The 20,977-nt window shown below is 39.3% G+C and overlaps 1 protein-coding gene across 2 annotated transcripts in view; it reads right to left on the reverse strand.

Moving 5' to 3' along the window:
* Positions 1-20,977, reverse strand: part of Dip-C (dipeptidase C) — a 399,836-nt gene that overhangs the window by 14,599 nt on the left and 364,260 nt on the right. The window contains exons 5-6 of one of the 2 annotated variants that reach the window (XM_071681611.1): positions 6,878-6,939; positions 4,599-4,643 (exon numbers count right to left, since the gene is read on the reverse strand). In XM_071681611.1, the coding sequence (XP_071537712.1) occupies positions 4,599-4,643; positions 6,878-6,939 (107 nt within the window). Of the gene's footprint in view, positions 1-1,645; positions 4,256-4,598; positions 4,644-6,877; positions 6,940-20,977 lie in introns of those variants that run through there. The other variant, XR_011715059.1, reaches the window with a different exon arrangement.

A 20,977-nucleotide genomic window follows, 5' to 3' on the forward strand; every position in this document is an offset into this window, starting at 1 on the left:
GAGGGGCAAGTATGCAGTCTGTTGTGGATGAGAGAGCTTGGGAAGTGAGTCAGTTGTTGCTCGCTGATGATACGGCGCTGGTGGTTGATTCGAGTGAGAAACTGCAGAAGCTGGTGAATGAGTTTGGTAAAGTGTGTGAAAGAAGAAAGCTGAGAGTAAATGTGAATAAGAGCAAAGTTATTAGGTACAGTAGGGTTGAGGGACAAGTTAACTGGGAGGTAAGTTTGAATGGAGAAAAACTGGAGGAGGTGAAGTGTTTTAGATATCTGGGAGTGGATTTGGCAACGTATGGAACCATGGAAGCTGAAGTGAATCATTGGGTGGGGGAAGGGGCGAAAGTTCTGGGAGCGTTCAAAAATGTGTGGAAGGCGAGAACATTGTCTCGGAAAGCGGAAATGGGTATGTTTGAAGGAATAGTGGTCCCGACAACGTTATATGGTTGCAAGGCGTGGGCTATAGATAGAATTGTGCAGAGGGTGGTGGATATGCTGGAAATGAGAAGTTTGAGGACAATATGTGGTGTGAGGTGATTTGACCAAGTAAGTTATGAAAGGGTAAGAGATATGTGTGGTAATAAAAAGAGTATGGTTGAGAGAGCAGAGGAGGGTATTTTGAAATGCTTCGGCCACATGGAGAGAATGAGTGAGGAAAGATTGGCAAAGAGGATATATGTCAGAGGTGGAGGGAACGAGAAGTGGGAGACCAAATTGGAGGTGGAAAGATGGAGTGAAAAAGATTTTGAGTGATCGGGGCCTGAACATGCAGGAGGTTCACGTGAAAGGCGTGCAAGGAAAAGAGTGAATTAGAACGATGTGGTATACTGGGTTCAACGTGCTGTCAATGGATTGAACCAGGGCATGTGAAGCGTTTGGGGTAAACCATGGAAAGTTTTGTGGGGCCTGGATGTGGAAAGGGAGCTGTGGTTTCGGTGCATTATACATAACAGCTAGAGACTGAGTTTGAACGAATGTGGCCTTTGTTGTCTTTTTCTAGCACTACCTCGCACACATATGGGGGAGGGGGTTGTCATTTCATGTATGACGGGGTGGCAATGAGAATGAATAAAGGCAGCAAGTATGAATTATGAACATGTGTATATATGTATATGTCTGTGTATGTATATATACGTATATGTTGAAATGTATAGGTATGTATATGTGTGTGTGTGGTGTATATATATACATGTGTATGTGGGTGGGTTGGGCCATTCTTTCATGTTTCCTTGCACTACCTCACTACAGAGGGAGACTGCGACAAAGTATAGTAAGTATAATAAATAAGTATATATCATACCTTACCTTCCTGCCTCTGGAGTCCCCTCTATCATTATAAGGCTCCTACAGTATTTAGGAAGGTGGCTATGTCCACTGGTCAGGACTATAGGTCATAAAGTATTGTGTTGTCATGTGTACATCTGTCTGCAAAAAGTGCAGGGCAATCAGCAACTGAGTATAAAGAGCTTGATGTCTTCTTTATGGTTGGTGCATCAAGGGTCTTGGGATGTTGAAATGGTGTTTGTAGCGTTATAGTGATAGGTGATGTGCAGAGCACAAGCTCAGGTATTCAATACCTCCAACCTAGAGATGTGATCCCATACATGTAAGCACTGAGAATGAGTGAAAAAATATTTCTTTAAAACACATACCTTGATTACATATGGAGGAGCTGCACTCGAGAGATCAGGGTCACTTCTTGATTGATGAATTCTATTTATGTCAAGTATATCACTAATATCACAGACAGTTAAATGTACCTTAAAATTCTTAAAGAGCTGCATATTTGGACTAGACTAGAGTATTTAAGCCTCCATATTTCTGAAGATATACATTATGAAATTTTTGTACGAAAGAGAGCTAATCTCCTTACACTGAACATATGTCATATATTAACTATATCTCAGTGGTTAGGATGAGGCTCTTTTCATCATCTCTTCAATATAGTTCCTAAGCAATTCTGGATACATACGGTATCTGATAATCTTTTCCTGCTGGAGACTTACAACTTTAAAGCCACATAAGGCCAAATGACGTTTGCGCATTGCTTGTGGGCCAACCAGTGTATCATTATTCAAAATATAGTGTTCAGGAGGATGAATCAAAATTGCATACTTGGTATTACTCCATTTGAAGGACGGCAGAGATAATTTTCCAACCATGTCAACAATGCAATCTACAATATACAACTCTGTACCAGGAAAATTTGGTAGTATAGCAGATCGAGTTATGCGTTCCTCTGTTCCCACTATTTCAACAAGGGGAGCCTGGATGATGTTAACACTCCTCATAATTCTTGCATCACGCCAAAAGCTTTTGGCAGCATGATCCCTTGGAAGCATTGGTCCACTATAATTTGGCGCTTCTAGACAGAGAGCCTTGTCAAGAACCTTCAATTTCGTGCGAGTGAGCCTCATTTCTGAAGAATCTAAAGAGTGAACTTTGTCAAAGAAATATGGATTAAAGACCTTCTTTACAAAATTAAGAGGATATCTTTTTAAATACACACAAGACAGAAGTAAATCAATCATTACTTCTGGTGGAAATTGCATAAACTTTTCATCAAGGTGCAATTCAAAAGTAAGGAAAAATGCTGAGGCATTAGGGGGTTCATAGTTAAGCAATCCATATGCCCGGCAGATACTGTTGATTTGTGGTACTGATAATTTTAATGAATTCTTTACAAAGTACTCCCCAGCATTGTCAAGAATATCAGGGGAACTTATGCGCATTTTGACACAGTAATCCATGATTACAGCAACTAAACTTGAATCATTAATGTTCACTTTCTTGGCTTTCATGAATCGGGAGAGTGCTTTCTGAATATCAGAATTTGTATGATTCAAACTCATAAATGAGTACACAATCCAACGAAGATTACCTTCTGTAAGGGCATGGATGTTTAAATTTGTCCACCGTGAAAGCATAGGTAGTATTCGACTGTTTGTCATTTTAAGCTGTACAAGAATGTGTAAAATTCTAATTACATCATCAGAATTGAGCTTATACCACAGATTCCCCATTTTTCGTTCAACAACATTATAAAGGTGCTTACGACTCTTCTTCACAAGTGGGAGAATATTCATAATGTTACATATTTCATTCTCCTGGATCTCCTCAGTTTTGTCCGTTATTCCAACCCATATTTGTTCTACATATCTGGATCCAACATTTCCCAGGTTGTAAAAGGCCTTTGCAGCTTCACACACTTGATTAATCTTCATCTTTCCCTCTGTTATTAACAAGATACACTCTGTGCAAAGGGTTTCCATGTACTTAAGTTTGTCACCCTGGTAGGTATCACGACCCATTGCTCTCAGAGCGTCTATTAAGTTCTGAGGATCTGTGCTGCCACACACAATTTCAATCAATTGTTTCATTACTGCTCCTCTGGTGAAAGTGAATGGCGATTCCTCTGGATACTGATTTAGGCCCTGATTTCGGTATTCTATATTATTTTCTAATTCAAATATTCTTTTGATCACTGCCAATGCAACTGATGGTGTAACTTCAGCTTCAGGACATATTTCAAGTAATTTAAATACATCAGCAACTTTAGTGCATCTCATAAATCCAAGGATCATCTCTTGTTCTTCTTCAAAATTGATGTATCTAAATAAATTCTTAGAAACCTGGGGAATTTCCAGCCCAAGTCCTTCAAGCTTTTTACCTGCTTGACTTTTACCATTACTAAATAGCCTGAACTCTCCATTGATAATCTGAACAACGGCTGGTAACTCCTCAATGTTGGTACCATCTTGAACAAAAACTGTTGTACTGGTTATCGTCTTTTCATCCTTATTCCACGGCCTGGATGACTTGTGAAATTGCCTAGATAAACAAGGATGACTACAGCACCCGATCCGTCGCCTTAAAACGAGTGAAAGACAACCACTAGCAGCAGCCATTATGATGGCCCCTTTGATTGGCGGAAATCACTTAAACTATAGGCGATCACTCATTATATGAGACATTTGAGGGCAAAAAAACCAAAGGTTTACACAATCCGTTGGGCGATAGGTACCCAACTTGCAACTACGTATCTTCTCCTCTGGTGAACCACATCTTAGCGTTCATGTTTCTATTTCTTGTAGTATTAATTCGAAATCCTTCTTCATCTGGTGAGTTTTTGTTACGGAATATATACACAAATCTACTACAGGTATTAGCACAGTCCACACAACACAGTTCACAGCCAGTCAGGTGTTTACGTGACTAGATAAGCCAGCTGGTACTAGTTCCTTCCCTGGGTAGTCCCAAAAGTTATCCAACATGAAGGACGAAGATATACGTATATAATCCAATTAAATGGGTTTAACTCTGAGGTAACAAATAAGCTAAGCTTATGTTTTACAGTAATTCATAGGCTAAATCTAGTTCACTCACTCAATTTCAATATATTCGTTAAATAGAATGGGGAAAAAAATGGCCTTGGACTTAGCTTCACTGGTAATTAAGAACCCAATACATAACTAGTCCATACCCATAACAGAGGGCATGGTGCCCTCTATACTTACCCAAACACTTTCTCAGTGTTCTGCTGCACTTTATATACAAAAGTTGTCCACAAATGATACAAAGTAACAGCAGCATATCTTTACTTACCATTCCGCTATTTCATCATGCAGGAAGGTGTTGTCAACTTGGAACCTGAAAATCCGACTATCATTAATAACATTATCCAACTCCTGATTTTGATGTTATCAACTTAGGAATGAAAATGTGTAATAAACTTAAATTTAAATGTTTACGGTAAAATATGATTCACTTCCATGTACTATAAAACCTTAATGTTTTTGTACAGCACTGCATGAAGACTACTTGATTTTGTAACTATAATGAGGTATTTTTAATTCTATTAGTAATACGTTTTTCTTTATCTAATGTTCATATAACAATTATTATATTCATTGTCTCTTATTTCTACGCCAAATATCAGCAAATCCTAAACACACGTGAGAGAATAATTTCAACAGTCACTGAATGAGGGTAATATGTATGTGTGTGTGTGTGTTAGGGGAGAGAATTTTACATTCATGTCTCATATCTTACACTTGTTTATATGTCATATCTTCAATCTTATGTATAGGAACACACCAACACTCCCAAGCTTAAACCAGTTGTGTTATTACTATATGTATATTACACAGAGTTCTACACCCGTGTTGCCTTTTGAACATTGTATAATCGTACCACACACACACACACAAACCAATCTAATACACATACCATTTTAATGGCCAGCCCCGAGGGAAGGAGGAACACCTGAGTAGGGAGGGTGTGGGCCAACTGCCACGTCCAGAATTCGAACCCATACGGGTCCGGGCTAACTCATAGTCAGTGTGATTATTGTGTATGAACACGCCTAGTTTCTAGCATATTCTTACACTCGTGTAGCCCCGTCTCTTAACATTATATACAGGTACCACACACATACACACACACACTACCTTATGCCAGGGAGCCATTTTATCGACCACTGTGTGTGTGTGTGTGATTTCCTAGTTGTACTGTATAAGGAGAGAGTTTTACACTCATGGATCCGCATTTCTTGAACACTTTCATTATCATAAAACCTCTTAAATTCACGTATGCTGTCTGCATTAACCATGACCTCAGTCAACCTATTCCATTTATCCACCACTCTTATTCTATAAACGTATTCCTTTACACTTTTATTTACAAGTTATTTACCTAATTTCATCTTATGTCATCTCAAGGAACTGTCCAGTGTTTACTTCGTCGATTTCATAAAATTCTAACTTATAGGTTATGATTAGGTCACCCCTCAGTCTTCTCTGTTCCAAGGTGGGGAAATCGAAAGCCTCCAGCGTTACCAAGAGCTTAGCTCACTTTTACTGGCCATGCAACCATAACTGGTCGCCCCCCCCCCCTACTCACGTCTTAGGTTATAACTTCCCATTCTTCTCCTTAATCTTGGAAGACGTTCCTGGCTCTCCCATAGCCTCCAGCAATCTTTTACGACGTATTTCCTTCTTTTTTTTTTCAATCCCATTTCTTCCTATCTTCCAAGCCGAAAATAATGAATGATTTATGTCTACCAACCTCCACCTTTACTAATCTTCCTAAATCTGATGCCAACCACTTTTCAGCCAGACCCCTCAATGTGGTAGTCATCCTATGTGTCTCCAACTTTATATCTTGTTTTATGGCGAGCAAGCAAGCACTGGACGTGTGTTATCTGTACTTCTATAAACCTTCCATTAACAAGCTCAGGTACTTCCTTGATTACTTCATCTCTAAAAGTGCTTGTTACTCTTTCGACGGCTTTACTCAAATTCCTGTGTACTGCTTGTCCCACCTAGGATCTAAGTTCCTCCCCTACATTCTCCACGCTCTGGTGATCTGCTTCCGACTTTGGTCTTTCTAATCTTTCCTGCCCTCTATTGTCAGTCTCCCTCTGTAAGTTGGTCCTTTTCTCAACCTAAAAACTGTCAAAATAGAAAAAAAAAATGCAAAATATCTTCTACATCCAGAAGACACATCAACCCATATCTATGTGTGTGTGTGTGTGTGTGTGTGTGTGTGTGTGTGTGTTACCGGGCTCCACCTGCTCGAGGTTACACCGTGAATCAAGAGTCAACTTTGACGAGGCTATATCACTGGGAGTACAGTCTCGTCAGGGAAACTTCTCACTCCAAAGAAGTGTGTATTTCCATGCTACTTGAAGCTGTGCAAACTTGGACTGCAGGAGCATTTTGAAAGGTCCTGGGTAACAGCTGGGCTCTTTCATAAAAAATGGTCCTGGATATATATATATATATATATATATATATATATATATATATATATATATATATATATATATATATATATATATATATATATAACCAAGAAAAGGTGAACTACGTTAGTGTACTTACTGACTGATACCGTCGAAGGCTGCTTCTTGTGTAGTCTTGCCACTGTCAGTGTTCACTCCACGCTGTAAACACAGAGAGAAACCATTAACAGTGTTGGACTCATGCTTTTCGTTAATGCATCTGCGATAATACCTAGGGGACTTTGTTAGATGTGAGGGAATTTTCAGTGGAAAACTACGAAAGATTCAATATGCAGTGTGAGCTTTCCGAGAATCATATATTATTGTTAAGGCTTTGTGTAAGAATTCATGAACAGTTTCCCACACACAGTAGATGTTGTTCCGAGCGTTTTACATGACATCAGTCGGTAAAATGGATGAGTCGGGATATTCTTCCATAACCTAACCTAACCTAGCCTAGCCTAGCTTTTACGGGAGAAAATCTCGCGAGCGCTTTATGGAACAATTACCACACCATCTACTAACTTATATAACTAGGGAGGTGGAGATGGATGGAAATATAACTAGGGAGGTGGAGATGGATGAAAGCATGAAACGAACAATGGTTCAGATACGTTGAATATTATCTGGCAGAGTTCACTGATATTCAACAGATATAGAGCAACCATTAATACTAAAACTGCCTACATGTACTGTGGAATGTATGTATGGGGATCTTGATCCTTACCTCTCATTTTCAAAGCCTTAAGCTCAACGGTACCTACTACCTTTAGGGTTATGACTGGATCATGTCACATAACAGGCCATCATACCCAAGGATCTTGTGCTCAAGGGCAACAGCTAATCATTTTTCATCTTTCTGATGAATATCATGACAAACAAGAAACAATGGAATGAACCTTGCTGACTCAGTTAATCATGGTAAGTGAAACAAGGTCAGTTTTTACGAAAGAAGCAAAATAATTTTAGGGATTCCTCGTATGGATAGTATTCTCCCTGTAAAATACAGAACAATTACAATGCAGACATGAATATAACATCGTAAATGATAATACCCCCAGAATATATGAGACGTAACGTTAAAATGGTTCATAGTCAACATAGGTAAGGAACAAGAACTAGTGATTTAGCGTGTTCTAGGTGTACATATACTAGGGGCATTTTCGTATGAGTTCGTTTATGCATCATACTGGTTGGAATGATCTTCCACCATGAAGTCAACGTCAAACTAAAGATGTTTTCAAGTTACAAGAATTATAATTTTCATGGAGTCAGTTTAGTGCTTGTGATCTTATTGTTTGATAATAATCTTTTCAATCTTTACTGGCGCTACAAACTTTTTAATAGTCTTTTTATTCTTTACTGGCGCTAAAAACTCTGCTCAGCCCTGTAATATTATTTTGTCATTATGAAAGTAATATTTTTTTGTATCTACTTCAATATTTATGTAACTTTTATTGATACTCTTCACCTTGCATATATTACGAGGACTAAATTAGAAACATGTAGATGCAATTAAGTTTATAGATTATCCTCGGTGAACTTGTATATCTTACTTAAAATAACTCACTCGCATTTTTATACGGGTGAATATATTCCTTGCGTTTCCCCTTCCACATTTTCTAAATACACGCACCAGCACACAGAAAATAGGGAAGTCTATAGGATACTTTAAAATAAATATAAACTATTCGCCTGACTGACGAATGATCACAATTATACTCAAATCTTCATCAAATATATATACGTAACATGAGATATTATATGGTCTCTCAAATGTATACATAGAGATATGGAAGAAACAGCTAAATAAAAATTACATACATACTGAATTTCCATTACGAGGCCCATTGACGAAAACATTTTTTAAGGAACTCTTTTTCTAGGAATATTGTCATGCATTCAGATTCACTGACTATCATTGTGGTAAATAGGTCCAGCAGTTGACGCCCATAACATGCGTAACGTTTCACGAGAAAAAAAAGAATTAATGCTGTGTGTGAGTACATTGACTACCTGTTTCTGTACATGTTTGTATTAACATGTTTTAATACTCTTAACGAGGTTATATATATATATATATATATATATATATATATATATATATATATATATATATATATATATTTATATATATATATATATATATATATATATATATATATATATATATATATATATATATATATATATATATATATATATATATATATATATATATTAGCCGAAATGACACGGTCAAAACGTGCTACCAATCACAATAATCTCGAATGAAAGGAAAACAAAGAGTATGAGTAAAAAGGATACATTTTCTGAGCTACTAAGGTGTCTCAAGACCTGACTCTCAACAGGTGGAAAACTACCACGAGGGAAAGACGGAATAACGAAGAAAACTCCTCATCTTCGCTCTGTGTTTGGGGGAAAAAGGGAGATACTGCAACGAGTTATTCCTCGTGTGGCTGGTCACCAAAAAGTAACTAGGGGAAGCAGCAGCCACTCGCCTGCCAAGGGTCCAGGCTTAGCGGCTGTGGCAAGTGCAAGACAGTTCACGAGAGCTCTGGCCAAAATAATACCAGCAGAACAGAAAGTGGTCAGCAACATCATGGTGGATGAAATGGAATGGTTGACGAGAGGTGAGGTGCATGAGACTCCTGGTAGCTACAGAACATTCGCTTGGAAGAACAATCCTAGAGACATACATAACAGCTCCAGCTTTGGGGAAGCAGATTTACGTTCATCATGTGGGGTTTCCAGGATAGAGTAAGACAAACCAAGAACACTAGTTATGTACGGCTATTTAGGAAAAATGAACTGCGGCTGGTGGATATCTACCATGAGGATTTCACAACTGTCATTGTCACAGCACAATAAAATCATAAATGATAACTTGAGCATTACTAGGATCACTGTAATATTTATATTGGGTAACTGTATCTGGTTAATACCGATCTCCCTTACAATTTGCAGCAATATGGGCACGGTTATAAAGTTGCTATATACAGGGATACATGTGATGCATCTCTTGTTTGTACAGTGCACGTTATCATTCACAATGTTAATAATCTCAAGAATGTTCTACACGAAATGAATCTAGAACCGTGCCAAGGTCAGGTCCAGCCGGCGGTAGAACCAAGGTCAGACCTAGCCAGCGATGCACAACTCGGTGCATAACGATTTCACAGGTCATATGTCGTATCTACAAATCCCACATGAAATTTCAGATAAAAAAGTATCATAAATCACTGCAATGCCAACTGTTTTGCGTGAGGATATTCGCGTTGAAAATTGAAAGGCAAGCTAAGCAAGTTAAGATTTTCTCTACAGCTCTCATTCGTCTGTTCCAGAAGTTTACTTGCTCAGGTGGTAAAATGTGAAAAGGTTTATATAAAAAAAAAAAACTGATTACACCTAGCTATTTTTGAGATCTATTGATCAATGGCCAATAGACAGCCGACGATAGATCAGTCAATGCTTCTGTCTAAAGGAAAGAAACCAAACACAAGACTTAGTACAGTTAAGCAATTAACACTGCGAAGGAAGAATCTAGTGTATTTACTTACGCCTGACCAAAACCACGCACTAAATCCAACTTGCAATACTACCAAGTTCTTGCAAGAGGGTTGGCAGCGGTGGTGGTGGTGGTGTTAACGATGTAATACAGAGAGATTCTGTTATCCAGTTAAATCAAATCATTCATTTAAGATATATCACCAGACGAAGTTGTTTTGACACGAATGTAATTATAAAATAATACATTATATTATCATATCATACAGTACTGCAAAATACTGAATAATAATACTCAGACGAGTGACGAGCAAAATATATTGCATTCACCCCGTGCAGTAGCGGGACAGAAAAAGAACCGAGATGAATCATCGTTCATTGTTTCATCAACCTCTGATAAGAAGATAAGTCAAAACAGTACGACCACTGAAGGGCGGGGTAATCCATGGCTTTGGCAATCGTGTTTGTAAACAGGTCTATAGCTGGAGGAGTGAGAGCCGGCCACTTAAGACGTAAACAAACCTTGACCATCCCGCGCGGTATGTGTGAGCGGGCCGTATCTGCCGAAAAACCATTTCTCTCACCCATTTCTTTACCTATTTCTTCGTTCGCACTATATGCCTATACATAATAATAACATAATAATAATAATAATACATGGACATTCATACATATATGTATAAACCCTTCAATAATGCGGGAGAAATTACAGTAATTATGAGATTAGGAGAATCCGACCTGACGGTAAAATCCGGGCGGTGTGTGTGTGGTTCGCATGTGATACCTGCTGCTATTTATAGAAAAGTTGGGCCGGTTAGTGTGACGCCTCCTGCACCGGTACCGCGTGGCCCGTCTCTCCCTACGCCACCTACCTTCTCCACACTCTCAGTCACGTACTCATCATGAATTCCCTGTAGACGGCTTTAGCATAACCACGTCCTTAAAACCATCCCTGTCATTGATGTATTTATCATTTCCCTGTGACCAGCTTTGCCTTAGAACTCCCATAATGATATGTATATCACAACTTCTGTTAGTGTTACGGAATCCTTCGATGTACACAACTGTGAAATACAGACGCTATTGAGTAAAGTGACGTGGGCGTGTTAGGTAGTGGTATGTTTATAACGAATGACGCCCCACAGGGAGCGCTTGAAGACTGCTGCTCTGTACGGTTTCTGACCTCCATCTTTACCCACCATTTTAAGTTAACAAATGTCTCAACTTATTCCTCGAACTGCTATTTATAGGAATATCGATATATATATATATATATATATATATATATATATATATATATATATATATATATATATATATATATATATATATATATATATACTGCACCGGTACGAAGATCTAACTAAAGACAGGAATTCAGTAGTCAGTCATGTTTACATGGTGTCATCATGGGATCTCACTTTAGACATCTGTTCTCCAGGCTCGTAATGACAAAACATTACATTCCAGGCAAGGTACCCTTACTGCCATGACAACTTGACTACCCTGCGTATAAATTATCATCAATAACATACGTATCCAACTGTCGAGAAATTACAATCTATACATAGAACCAAAAATATAATTAACGTGAAAATGATAAAATCCAATTCGGAATGATCCAGAGGCTGGGAGCTCAAATAAATACATATCACATAAATTTACATTTCATTCACGCTGAAAGTGATATTATCTACAAGATAAGAACTTAATGTAAAAAAATTTCAAATATTAACTAAAATCATCGAGTGAAATCGCACTTCAAAAAATGAGAGTAAAGTTCCCTTATTAGGTAACAATTTAATGGATTAACTATTATCAAGTCCTTATAAAGTGTTCATACATTATGTATTTGTAACTTATTTGCTGAGGCTCAGTCCCTGGACCTCTTCCGCAAGTGCATTATGTATCTTCGTTGGCGCTACGCTACAGCCAACAATACTGAGTAGGAGTGCAAAATAAACTCGCCGTTCTTGCTGCAAAAATCAAACACACACACACACACACACACACACACACACACACACACACACAAATAAACAAATTCAACGAAAAGAATTCTCGAAAGCAATGAAGAAACTTGTCATTGCAAGATATGGCGAACTCAGGAGCAGTTCAAGAGACTCCTTCGACTCCTGGTTGAAAGTTGAGGAAGCCTGTGACTTGATTATTGAATGTGAACTGGCTTATGAATATAGAAAAAAAAATCAGAAGAAACAGTATTTTCTATCAACACATTCACTTCCAGGATGACCTTTTACACACGCTGATACAAGAAGGTCTTTGCATAAAACCTTTGTAGAAAATGAAGGATTAACAGTTACCATTAAGAGACAAATATGGTGGTAAGACACCCTCGTACACACACAGTTGGATCCATAAATATAATGGCGTGATACCTGACATGACACTTGTGGGTCAGGTCAAGGGGCTTGGTCACCGTGCTCAAGGTGTCGTACCACCGACATCAAGGGTCGTACCGTGGTTCTTAAAAGGTCGTCTTCTGGGGGTCGTAACTTTGTGGTAAACGCCGTACTGTCGTTCAGTTCTAAATGGTAGTTACCTTGTCGTACCGCTGTAATCGTGGACCCTGCTCAAGGGGGTCATACCGTGGTATTCATGGATTCTGGTCAAGGGTCGTACCGCTGTGAACACGTATCCTGGTCAAGCAAGGGGTCATACCGTGGCGATCAAAGGGTTGACTGCATTAGTCCAAATGAAGTAACAAGTGAGTTAGGTTATGGGGGTGGGAGGGAGAGGGATATGTGTGCTTGGTGAGGGAAGGGGGAGGAGGAAGACAAAGAGGGAGATTAGGTGTTCCTAAAGGGGTAAAACAAGGTTATGGTGGAGAAAAGGAGGGAGGCTGTGAGTGCCTGGAGGAGCAAGACATGGGACATAGTTATGGTGTAGGGAGGGAGGGAAGGAGGCTGTGTGTGGCTGGACGGACAAGACATGGTTATGGTGGATGGAGGGAGGGAGGCTGTGTGTGCCTGGAGGAGCAAGACATGGTTATGGTATAGGGAGGGAGAGAGGGAAGGAGGCTGTGTGTGGCTGGAGGGGCAAGGCAAGGTTATGGTGGATGGACGGAGAGAGGGAGGGAGGCTGTGTGTGTCTGGAGGGGCAAGACAAGGTTATGGTGAAGGGAGGAAGGGAGGCTATATGTGTCAGGAGGGGCAAGAAAAGGTTATGGTGGAGGGAAGAAGGGAGACTGTGTGTGCCCGGAGGGGCAAGACAAGGTCATGGTGGAGAGAGGGCGTGTGTGCTTGAAGGGGCAAGACAAGGTTATGGTGGTGGCGCCAGACTGGGACGGCTCCATAACCATCCACACCAGCATACATGTAACCCTGCAAGGTTGCATGCATCTCTTGCCTTGTGCAATGTGAACCTACCTATCTACCTATCATGATGATTAACTCCTTTATTCCTTGGCGTGGATCAGGTCCACACACACACACACACACACACACACACACACACACACACACACACACACACAGCCTGCTGCACCCATGGCCTGTGTGCTGCACTGGGAACCACCAGTCTAATACAAAAACGTGCGACGCTACGAAAGGATCATATATATTCATAGGATTACATAATAACGGGAGGATAGTGCGATCTCAGATGCAATCAAATTCTTTACGTAACGCTGCCTGAGGGGAGCATTACGTCACCACGAGTGCTGGACACTCTCGTCAGCACCCATACATTAGAGCCACCACTTGGAACACACCCTCGTTATCAAGAGTGTAATTCATCCTTCCCTATCGAGTACTGATGTAGCAGAAAGGCTACCAGAACTACGGCAACAACAGTCACTGTTGTTCCTACGTATCTGTAAAGATGATAACTTTATCGAACCCCCTCGAGATACAGTAACCTATTACGCAATGTGGTAATCAGGAGGCGCTGTTCTCAAACGCATCTGTCTGTACAAAATAGAGGAAGACAATAAAAACAACGTGCACCTTTTAAATATCAGATTTCGTGACACTCACACCCACAAGTGCAAGTCGCGATAAACACATTTCTTTTTTTTTTTTTTGAAGAAAAGGGAAAAGCTTGAGTATCAACATCTCTATCGTACTAAGCAGGGGACATATATGCCTTAGGCGAAGGTGAACAGTTTCAGTTGGAGCAATTGGAAGAAGCAGATAGGTTACAGGGTTAAGGTGATGGCAACTTGCCCACATACACACACCGGCCAATTCCTCCCTCCGTCTGCCTGATTATTCTCCATAAGGTGGAGGCGCCCATCCTCCTAAGTGACGAATGCATCAGCCAACGGTAATGATCACAGACACGACCGCTGACTCAGCAGGTCAGGCCAGACACAGACACAGTGAATTGGGTTCGTCTGTGGCAATGACCGTGATCTTCAAAAAGCAAGCCTAAACCTGGCGCCAAGGACAACCAGGGCAGGCAGACACCGCCTCCTCCCTCACGCCACGTCACCACCCTCCGCACTGAACAAGTCTTGCTCTTGAGCATTCCTGGCTCTGCGCCCCCGTCCAAAACGATCAACATTTTCACAGACGGACGAACCTGACGAAGGGGGTTGCCAGGTCCTCTGCTCGCCCTTAGATGCCTCTCGAAAAGGGTCAATTTCATTGTAACTTTATAACGAAACCAAAAAAAAATGTCAAGTACTAATTTGAGGGAAAAGGTAGAATATCAATATATTTGAAAATCCTGTATAGATTTTGATAATATGAACGTTTAAGTACATATGGAGTGGTGTAGAAACGTTTGGTATCGCCTTGTGAGTACAGCTAAGCGGGAGTTAAATCGATTATTTCATTCGCTCGTCCTTGTGTTAGGCCGGTACAGACCAATGTACTGACCAGCCTGTGTAAGTCTCGTCTCCATGCACAGGACTCAACTCCGAGTGTCTGATCCCTGAAGCAAGACCATGCAACCACTGTGCACGACCATTAAGCACGACCACATAACCATGGGTACGGCACTAACGTGCTTAAAGGGTGGAGCTCCTGGAAACTTTTGTGGTATATATTCTGAAAACCTTATAGTCTCAACCGTCAATGAACACTGCTTCTCAAAATAATAATAATAATAATAATAATAATAATAATAATAATAATAATAATAATAACATTAATAATAATAATAATAATAATAATAATAATAATAATAATAACAATAATAATAATAATAATAATAATAATAATAATAATAATAATAATAATACTAATAATAATGATAATAATAATAATAACAATAATGTCAATAATTATAATAATACTAATAAAATCCTCCCCTCTCGTTTTTTTTTTTTTTCTTCCAAAAGAAGGAACAGAGAAGAGGGCCAGGTGAGGATATTCCCTCAAAGACCCAGTCCTCTCTTCTTAACGCTACCTCGCTATCGCGGGAAATGGCGAATAGTATGAAAGAAAAAGAAATAATAATAATAATAATATCAATGATAACTCTGCAATGAAATCATACCCATGTTGTCTTTAGGAAGCAGCTCAATCCAGCATCGTAAACCCTACAACAGTCTGCTCCATTTATTGCCCATGTTTCACACCCGTGGGTAGACCTGCTTTGACCCTCATGTTTTTTCATGGTCACATCATACTCTATTTTTTCACACTAACCTCTATGGACCCAATCAACTTCCTCCCATGACCAGATCTCCTTTATTTCTTCTTCGGTGTCATGTTTGTCTAGCACTGAACCCAGAAATCCTAAACTCTCTTCCAACAGTTCACCCACCTTAACCCTGCCCTTCTGCATAGCTCTGTTCTGTATGACACTGCACAATCTACTTCACTCTCCCTCCTTTCAAAGACGTTCACTTTCCTTGTTTGACTCATTCCCCACCTGAGACCGTCTCTTCACTCCGCTACCAACATCAGACTGTCCAGAAGTTGGTTACCTACGACAAGGCACTTCCACACAACACCAGGTTTACGCATCCTCTTTCCTGTTCTCAGGTTTCTCTCTCTCAACACACACACACACACACACACACACACACATTCATATGTTTCCTCAGAGGCCCAGTCCTCTGTTCTTAATGCTACCTCGCTGACGCGGGAAATGGTGAATAGTATGAAAGAAAAAGAAAAAGAAATATAATATATATATATATATATATATATATATATATATATATATATATATATATATATATATATATATATATATATATATATTATACCACGTACTCCCTGCGTGTCGTAGAAGGCGACTAAAAGGGGTAAGAGCGAGGGGGGGGACTGAAAATCCTGAGAGAGAGAGAGAGAGAGAGAGAGAGAGAGAGAGAGAGAGAGAGAGAGAGAGAGAGAGAGAGAGAGAGAGAGAGAGAGAGATCTTAAAAAGCTAAGGTGACGTCACACATCCCTCCCTACCTCACTCCCACGACTCACTCACTCAGCTTTCACTTACTATCCACTTTCACTCATGATTTAATTTTTTTGTAGAGGATTTTGTTGCATACAAGAACTAAGATTTTTTTCTAGTTTTGATTTAACCAAACTTTCCAAGCTTGAGAACAATCAGAACAATCAGACACACAGACACAGACACCGCGCGCGCGCGCGACGTAGCGCTAGGAAAAGACAACAAAGGCCACATTCATTCACACTCAGTCTCTAGCTGTCATGTGTAATGCACCGAAACCATATATATATATATATATATATATATATATATATATATATATATATATATATATATATATATATATAATCCCTGGGGATAGGGGAGAAAGAATACTTCCCAAGTACCCCCTGCGTGTCGTAGAAGGCGACTAAAAGGGAAGGGAGCTACCTCGCTAACGCGGGATAAGGCGAATATGTATGAAGAAAAAAGTATTATATATATGCATTAGCGAGGTAGCGTTGAGAACAGAGGACTAGGCCCTTGAGGGAATATCCTCACCTGGGCCCCTTCTCTGTTCCCTCTTTTGGAAAAAAAAAAAAAAAAAAAAAAAAAAGTGAGAGGGGAGGATTTCCAGCCCCCCGCTCCCTCCCCTTTTAGTCGCCTTCTACGACACGCAGGGAATACGTGGGAAGTATTCTTTCTCCCCTATCCCCAGGGATATATATATATATATATATATATATATATATATATATATATATATATATATATATATATATATATATATATATAATCACATGTTTACCAAATGGCGTCCTAGCTTCGTCTCTTCGATGTATATCAACTGACTGTTATATTTCTCTCTTGTGTCTCCCCTGATGATGTGATTATTACACGAAAGTGCACTTGGGAACTTTTCGTGTTTCATTTTCCCCGTGGACTCATAGGAATATATATATATATATATATATATATATATATATATATATATATATATATATATATATATATATATATATATATATATATCATTTCATTACTGAAAACTAAGTTTAATAGAAAATCAACTAGTAAACTAACAAGCATATAATGTGGCAAAAAAAAAAAAAACACGTAATCTTGTACTTACAGAAAAATAATTAACAATTACTATATAAAAAAAACTATAAGACTTTAAAGCATATAAGAACATAAGTGCGATTCTAAAAAAGTCTGTAAAACAGATATAAATCTCATAAACCAAGTAAATTTCATCAAGCACAGAGTATCTTATTCATAGTTTTAATTAAAGTTTATGGCATGTGTGGAGATCTATATCGGATGACTGATACTGATTATCTGATCTAAAGATTGGCGCCTAAACATTTCTTCACCGTCTGTTTTTCAATAAATGTGGACCACGTTTAGCCACACCTAGGATAAACTGTCGATGTCTTGCAACATACGCATGATTTAGGCTTGCCTACACCTACCCACTGCTCTGTGTCCCCTTACCTTCACTGCCACAGCAATAATGTAAATGTAAACTTGTTCAAATAAAGTGTTCAGGTATTAGCGTCTGCTCATCACTGTGGGGTCACGCGTTCACTTAAAAGAGTTAGGGCACACAACCTTGACCATGCCTACCTCCGACATCATAGCTCACGTCTCTTCTATGGTCGGTTATAATTTTCGGTGACGAACACCTGTGATAATTCTGAAAATATTAGCAAACAGACTTCGACAATCAAATAAATATATTTTTGTTTATGATACATGTTAGTAGCGTATGGAACAGATTACGTTATGGTTTGGTAACTATTCTTCTACAATGCTGATGAGAAATGTGAAAGTAAAAGTGCATCGTAAGTGCGAGGAATGAGCCAGATGACATGTCGATAAAATTTCTCACCTCAAACAGATCTACAGTTTTGCAGTCTTCCCCTGACATTTCACATGCTAGGTCTTAGTCAGCAGAAGCGGGTAGGATGGACTGACTGGAGATATTTCGAAGACAAAAAGATATCCTCCCTCCTGACAGAACACCTTTCTCTTTCGCTGAGAATCCAGTACTCCACCACAAACGGTAGAAACTCCTCAGTTGTCTACATATCATTTCTGACGTTACGGCACGTATGCCCTCGCATATTCAACATCGTAGTGAAAGGGAGAATCATACTTGTGTCCTTGGGTTTAATGACCATCAGCAAGCGAAGGTAATTAAGCCAGAGTCCGAACCGTATGTCAAATATGGAGAGAGAAAAAAATGACGGTGGAGATGCGAGTTCCTTACATTTCTGAAAGCTATCTTCCACTGTTGTTCATTCCGAGAAAAACGTGTGCGTCAAGTACTATACGTTTAATTTCAATACGAACAGAAGAGCATAAGAAGTGGGGACACTGCAAGAGGCCTATTGGCTCATGCTAGGCAGGTCCTGAGTCTGTCCACCCTACAATCAACCACCTGAAACCATAAACACATCATCCATCCTTCGTTTACAGATACCTAAATACCTAGCTTCCACTACTGTACTTGGCAACTCGTGCCATAAATCTACTACCCTATTCCCAAACCAATAGTTACCCACATCCGATCAGAATATATCATTTTCTAATCTAAATCCATAATTTCTTATCCTATCCGGTGGCGCCATTCTAAGAACTTTATTCATGTTGCCTTTACTGATGCCCTTCACCCATTTAAAAACAAATCACATCCCCTCTAACCCTCCTCCTCTTAAGTGAGTGTAAATTCAGTCTTTTAAACCTTTCTTAATAAGTGAGGTTTCTAATTCCAGTGATCATATTTGCCATTCGTCTTTGTAACTCTCTAAACCATCTATATCAACTGCATAGTACGGAGACCAACACTGTACCGCATAATCTAAATCTGGTCTCACCAAAGCAAGATAAAATTGCAGTAATACTCTTAGGAGTTTTATTGCTAACAGTCATAATAATGAACCCTAACATCCTATAAGCCTTATTACACAATTCAATACATTACTGTCGCGGCTAAGATCCTTGCTCACCAGTACCCCTATATCTCTTTCGCATTCTGTTTTGCCAATAGTAATATTTTCCAGTTTGTAATTAGCGTTCCTGTCTTTCCCCACGCTAATTGGTGTGCATTTATCTATGGTGAATTCCATTTTCCATGTACCCGCCCATTCTGATAATCTAAGTCCCTCTGCGAGTTCAATTACGGCCACTAATTTTTGTATCATCGGCAACTGTTCAAATTTGTGACCTTAACACTAAGACTTTCATAGAAGTTGCTTCTGGGATATTCGTAAATAAATAAAACCTCTCTACAGAACTGCAGGTCCTTCGACATATCAAAAACACAGTAGATCATGTACTTCCCAACCGTGAAGACAAATCAACGCAGCCATCCAGGTTCATTTTCATGATACGCTACTCCAATTTCTTGTCGCGATAAAGAGGCAATAAAACCAGGCCTCTCACTCCGGCCTGTTTACAGTTCCCACGACTCAGTTGTAGACACTATGGAGACAACTGCTGTTACCTTAAGACCTTTCTAGTCCATATCCTTGGTCTAAAATGTTACCGTGTGTCGTCATTCACAGCGACGAGAAGAGAGCTATGGCTGTAGATGCCAATCATAAAGCATTATGAAGTAATGTATATCTTGAACTGGCTATGCAAGATCTTGGTTCCTGCAATTACTTTTTACGGTAAAATTGGAATACAACCGACGGGGTTAAACTATACAATGAAAAAAGTATGAAAAAAAAGGGGTAAGAGCACCAACAATGGTTCTAGTTCCCAGCTTGGGATGTGTGAGCCAAACTACAAAGTTGTCAGACATTATTTTAATTTCTTAACCTCTTCTCCTCATTGAATAACAAGGAGATAATGAGTTTCTACAGTAGTGAGGTATCTGTGTGATACATTCTTAGACATGTGAAATGATCAATTCATGTTTGATGGAATGTCACAAATAAAAAAATACTATGGGAAGAAACTTCGTTGGGCGGCAGCCACCTCCCCACCACCGTCAGACATGGGACCACACAAGAAATAATAGAAAGCGGTGGCGGCACCACTTGCATAACTTGGCCTGGCTTGCCACCCTCTGCTACTGAAGCCTCCTTGGGTCACACAACCAGAACTGCCAACCTTTGCTATTGGGTCACTGTACCTCCAATAAATGACATGAGACAGTCCAGTTAATCTACTTCTTCAGATACGACTCATACTCTTCCTCGACAATTTGAACAGATCACAATCAAAATTCTAACAATAACAATACAGTTATAAAAACCCTAACCTAGAATACATATCCCCACGAAATTTCCGATATTTCTAAAAACTGTTTCAAATTCAAAATGATTCTTCAAAA

Source organism: Panulirus ornatus, chromosome 33 (genome assembly GCF_036320965.1).
Source record: "Panulirus ornatus isolate Po-2019 chromosome 33, ASM3632096v1, whole genome shotgun sequence".
NCBI classification, from domain to species: Eukaryota; Metazoa; Arthropoda; class Malacostraca; order Decapoda; family Palinuridae; genus Panulirus; species Panulirus ornatus.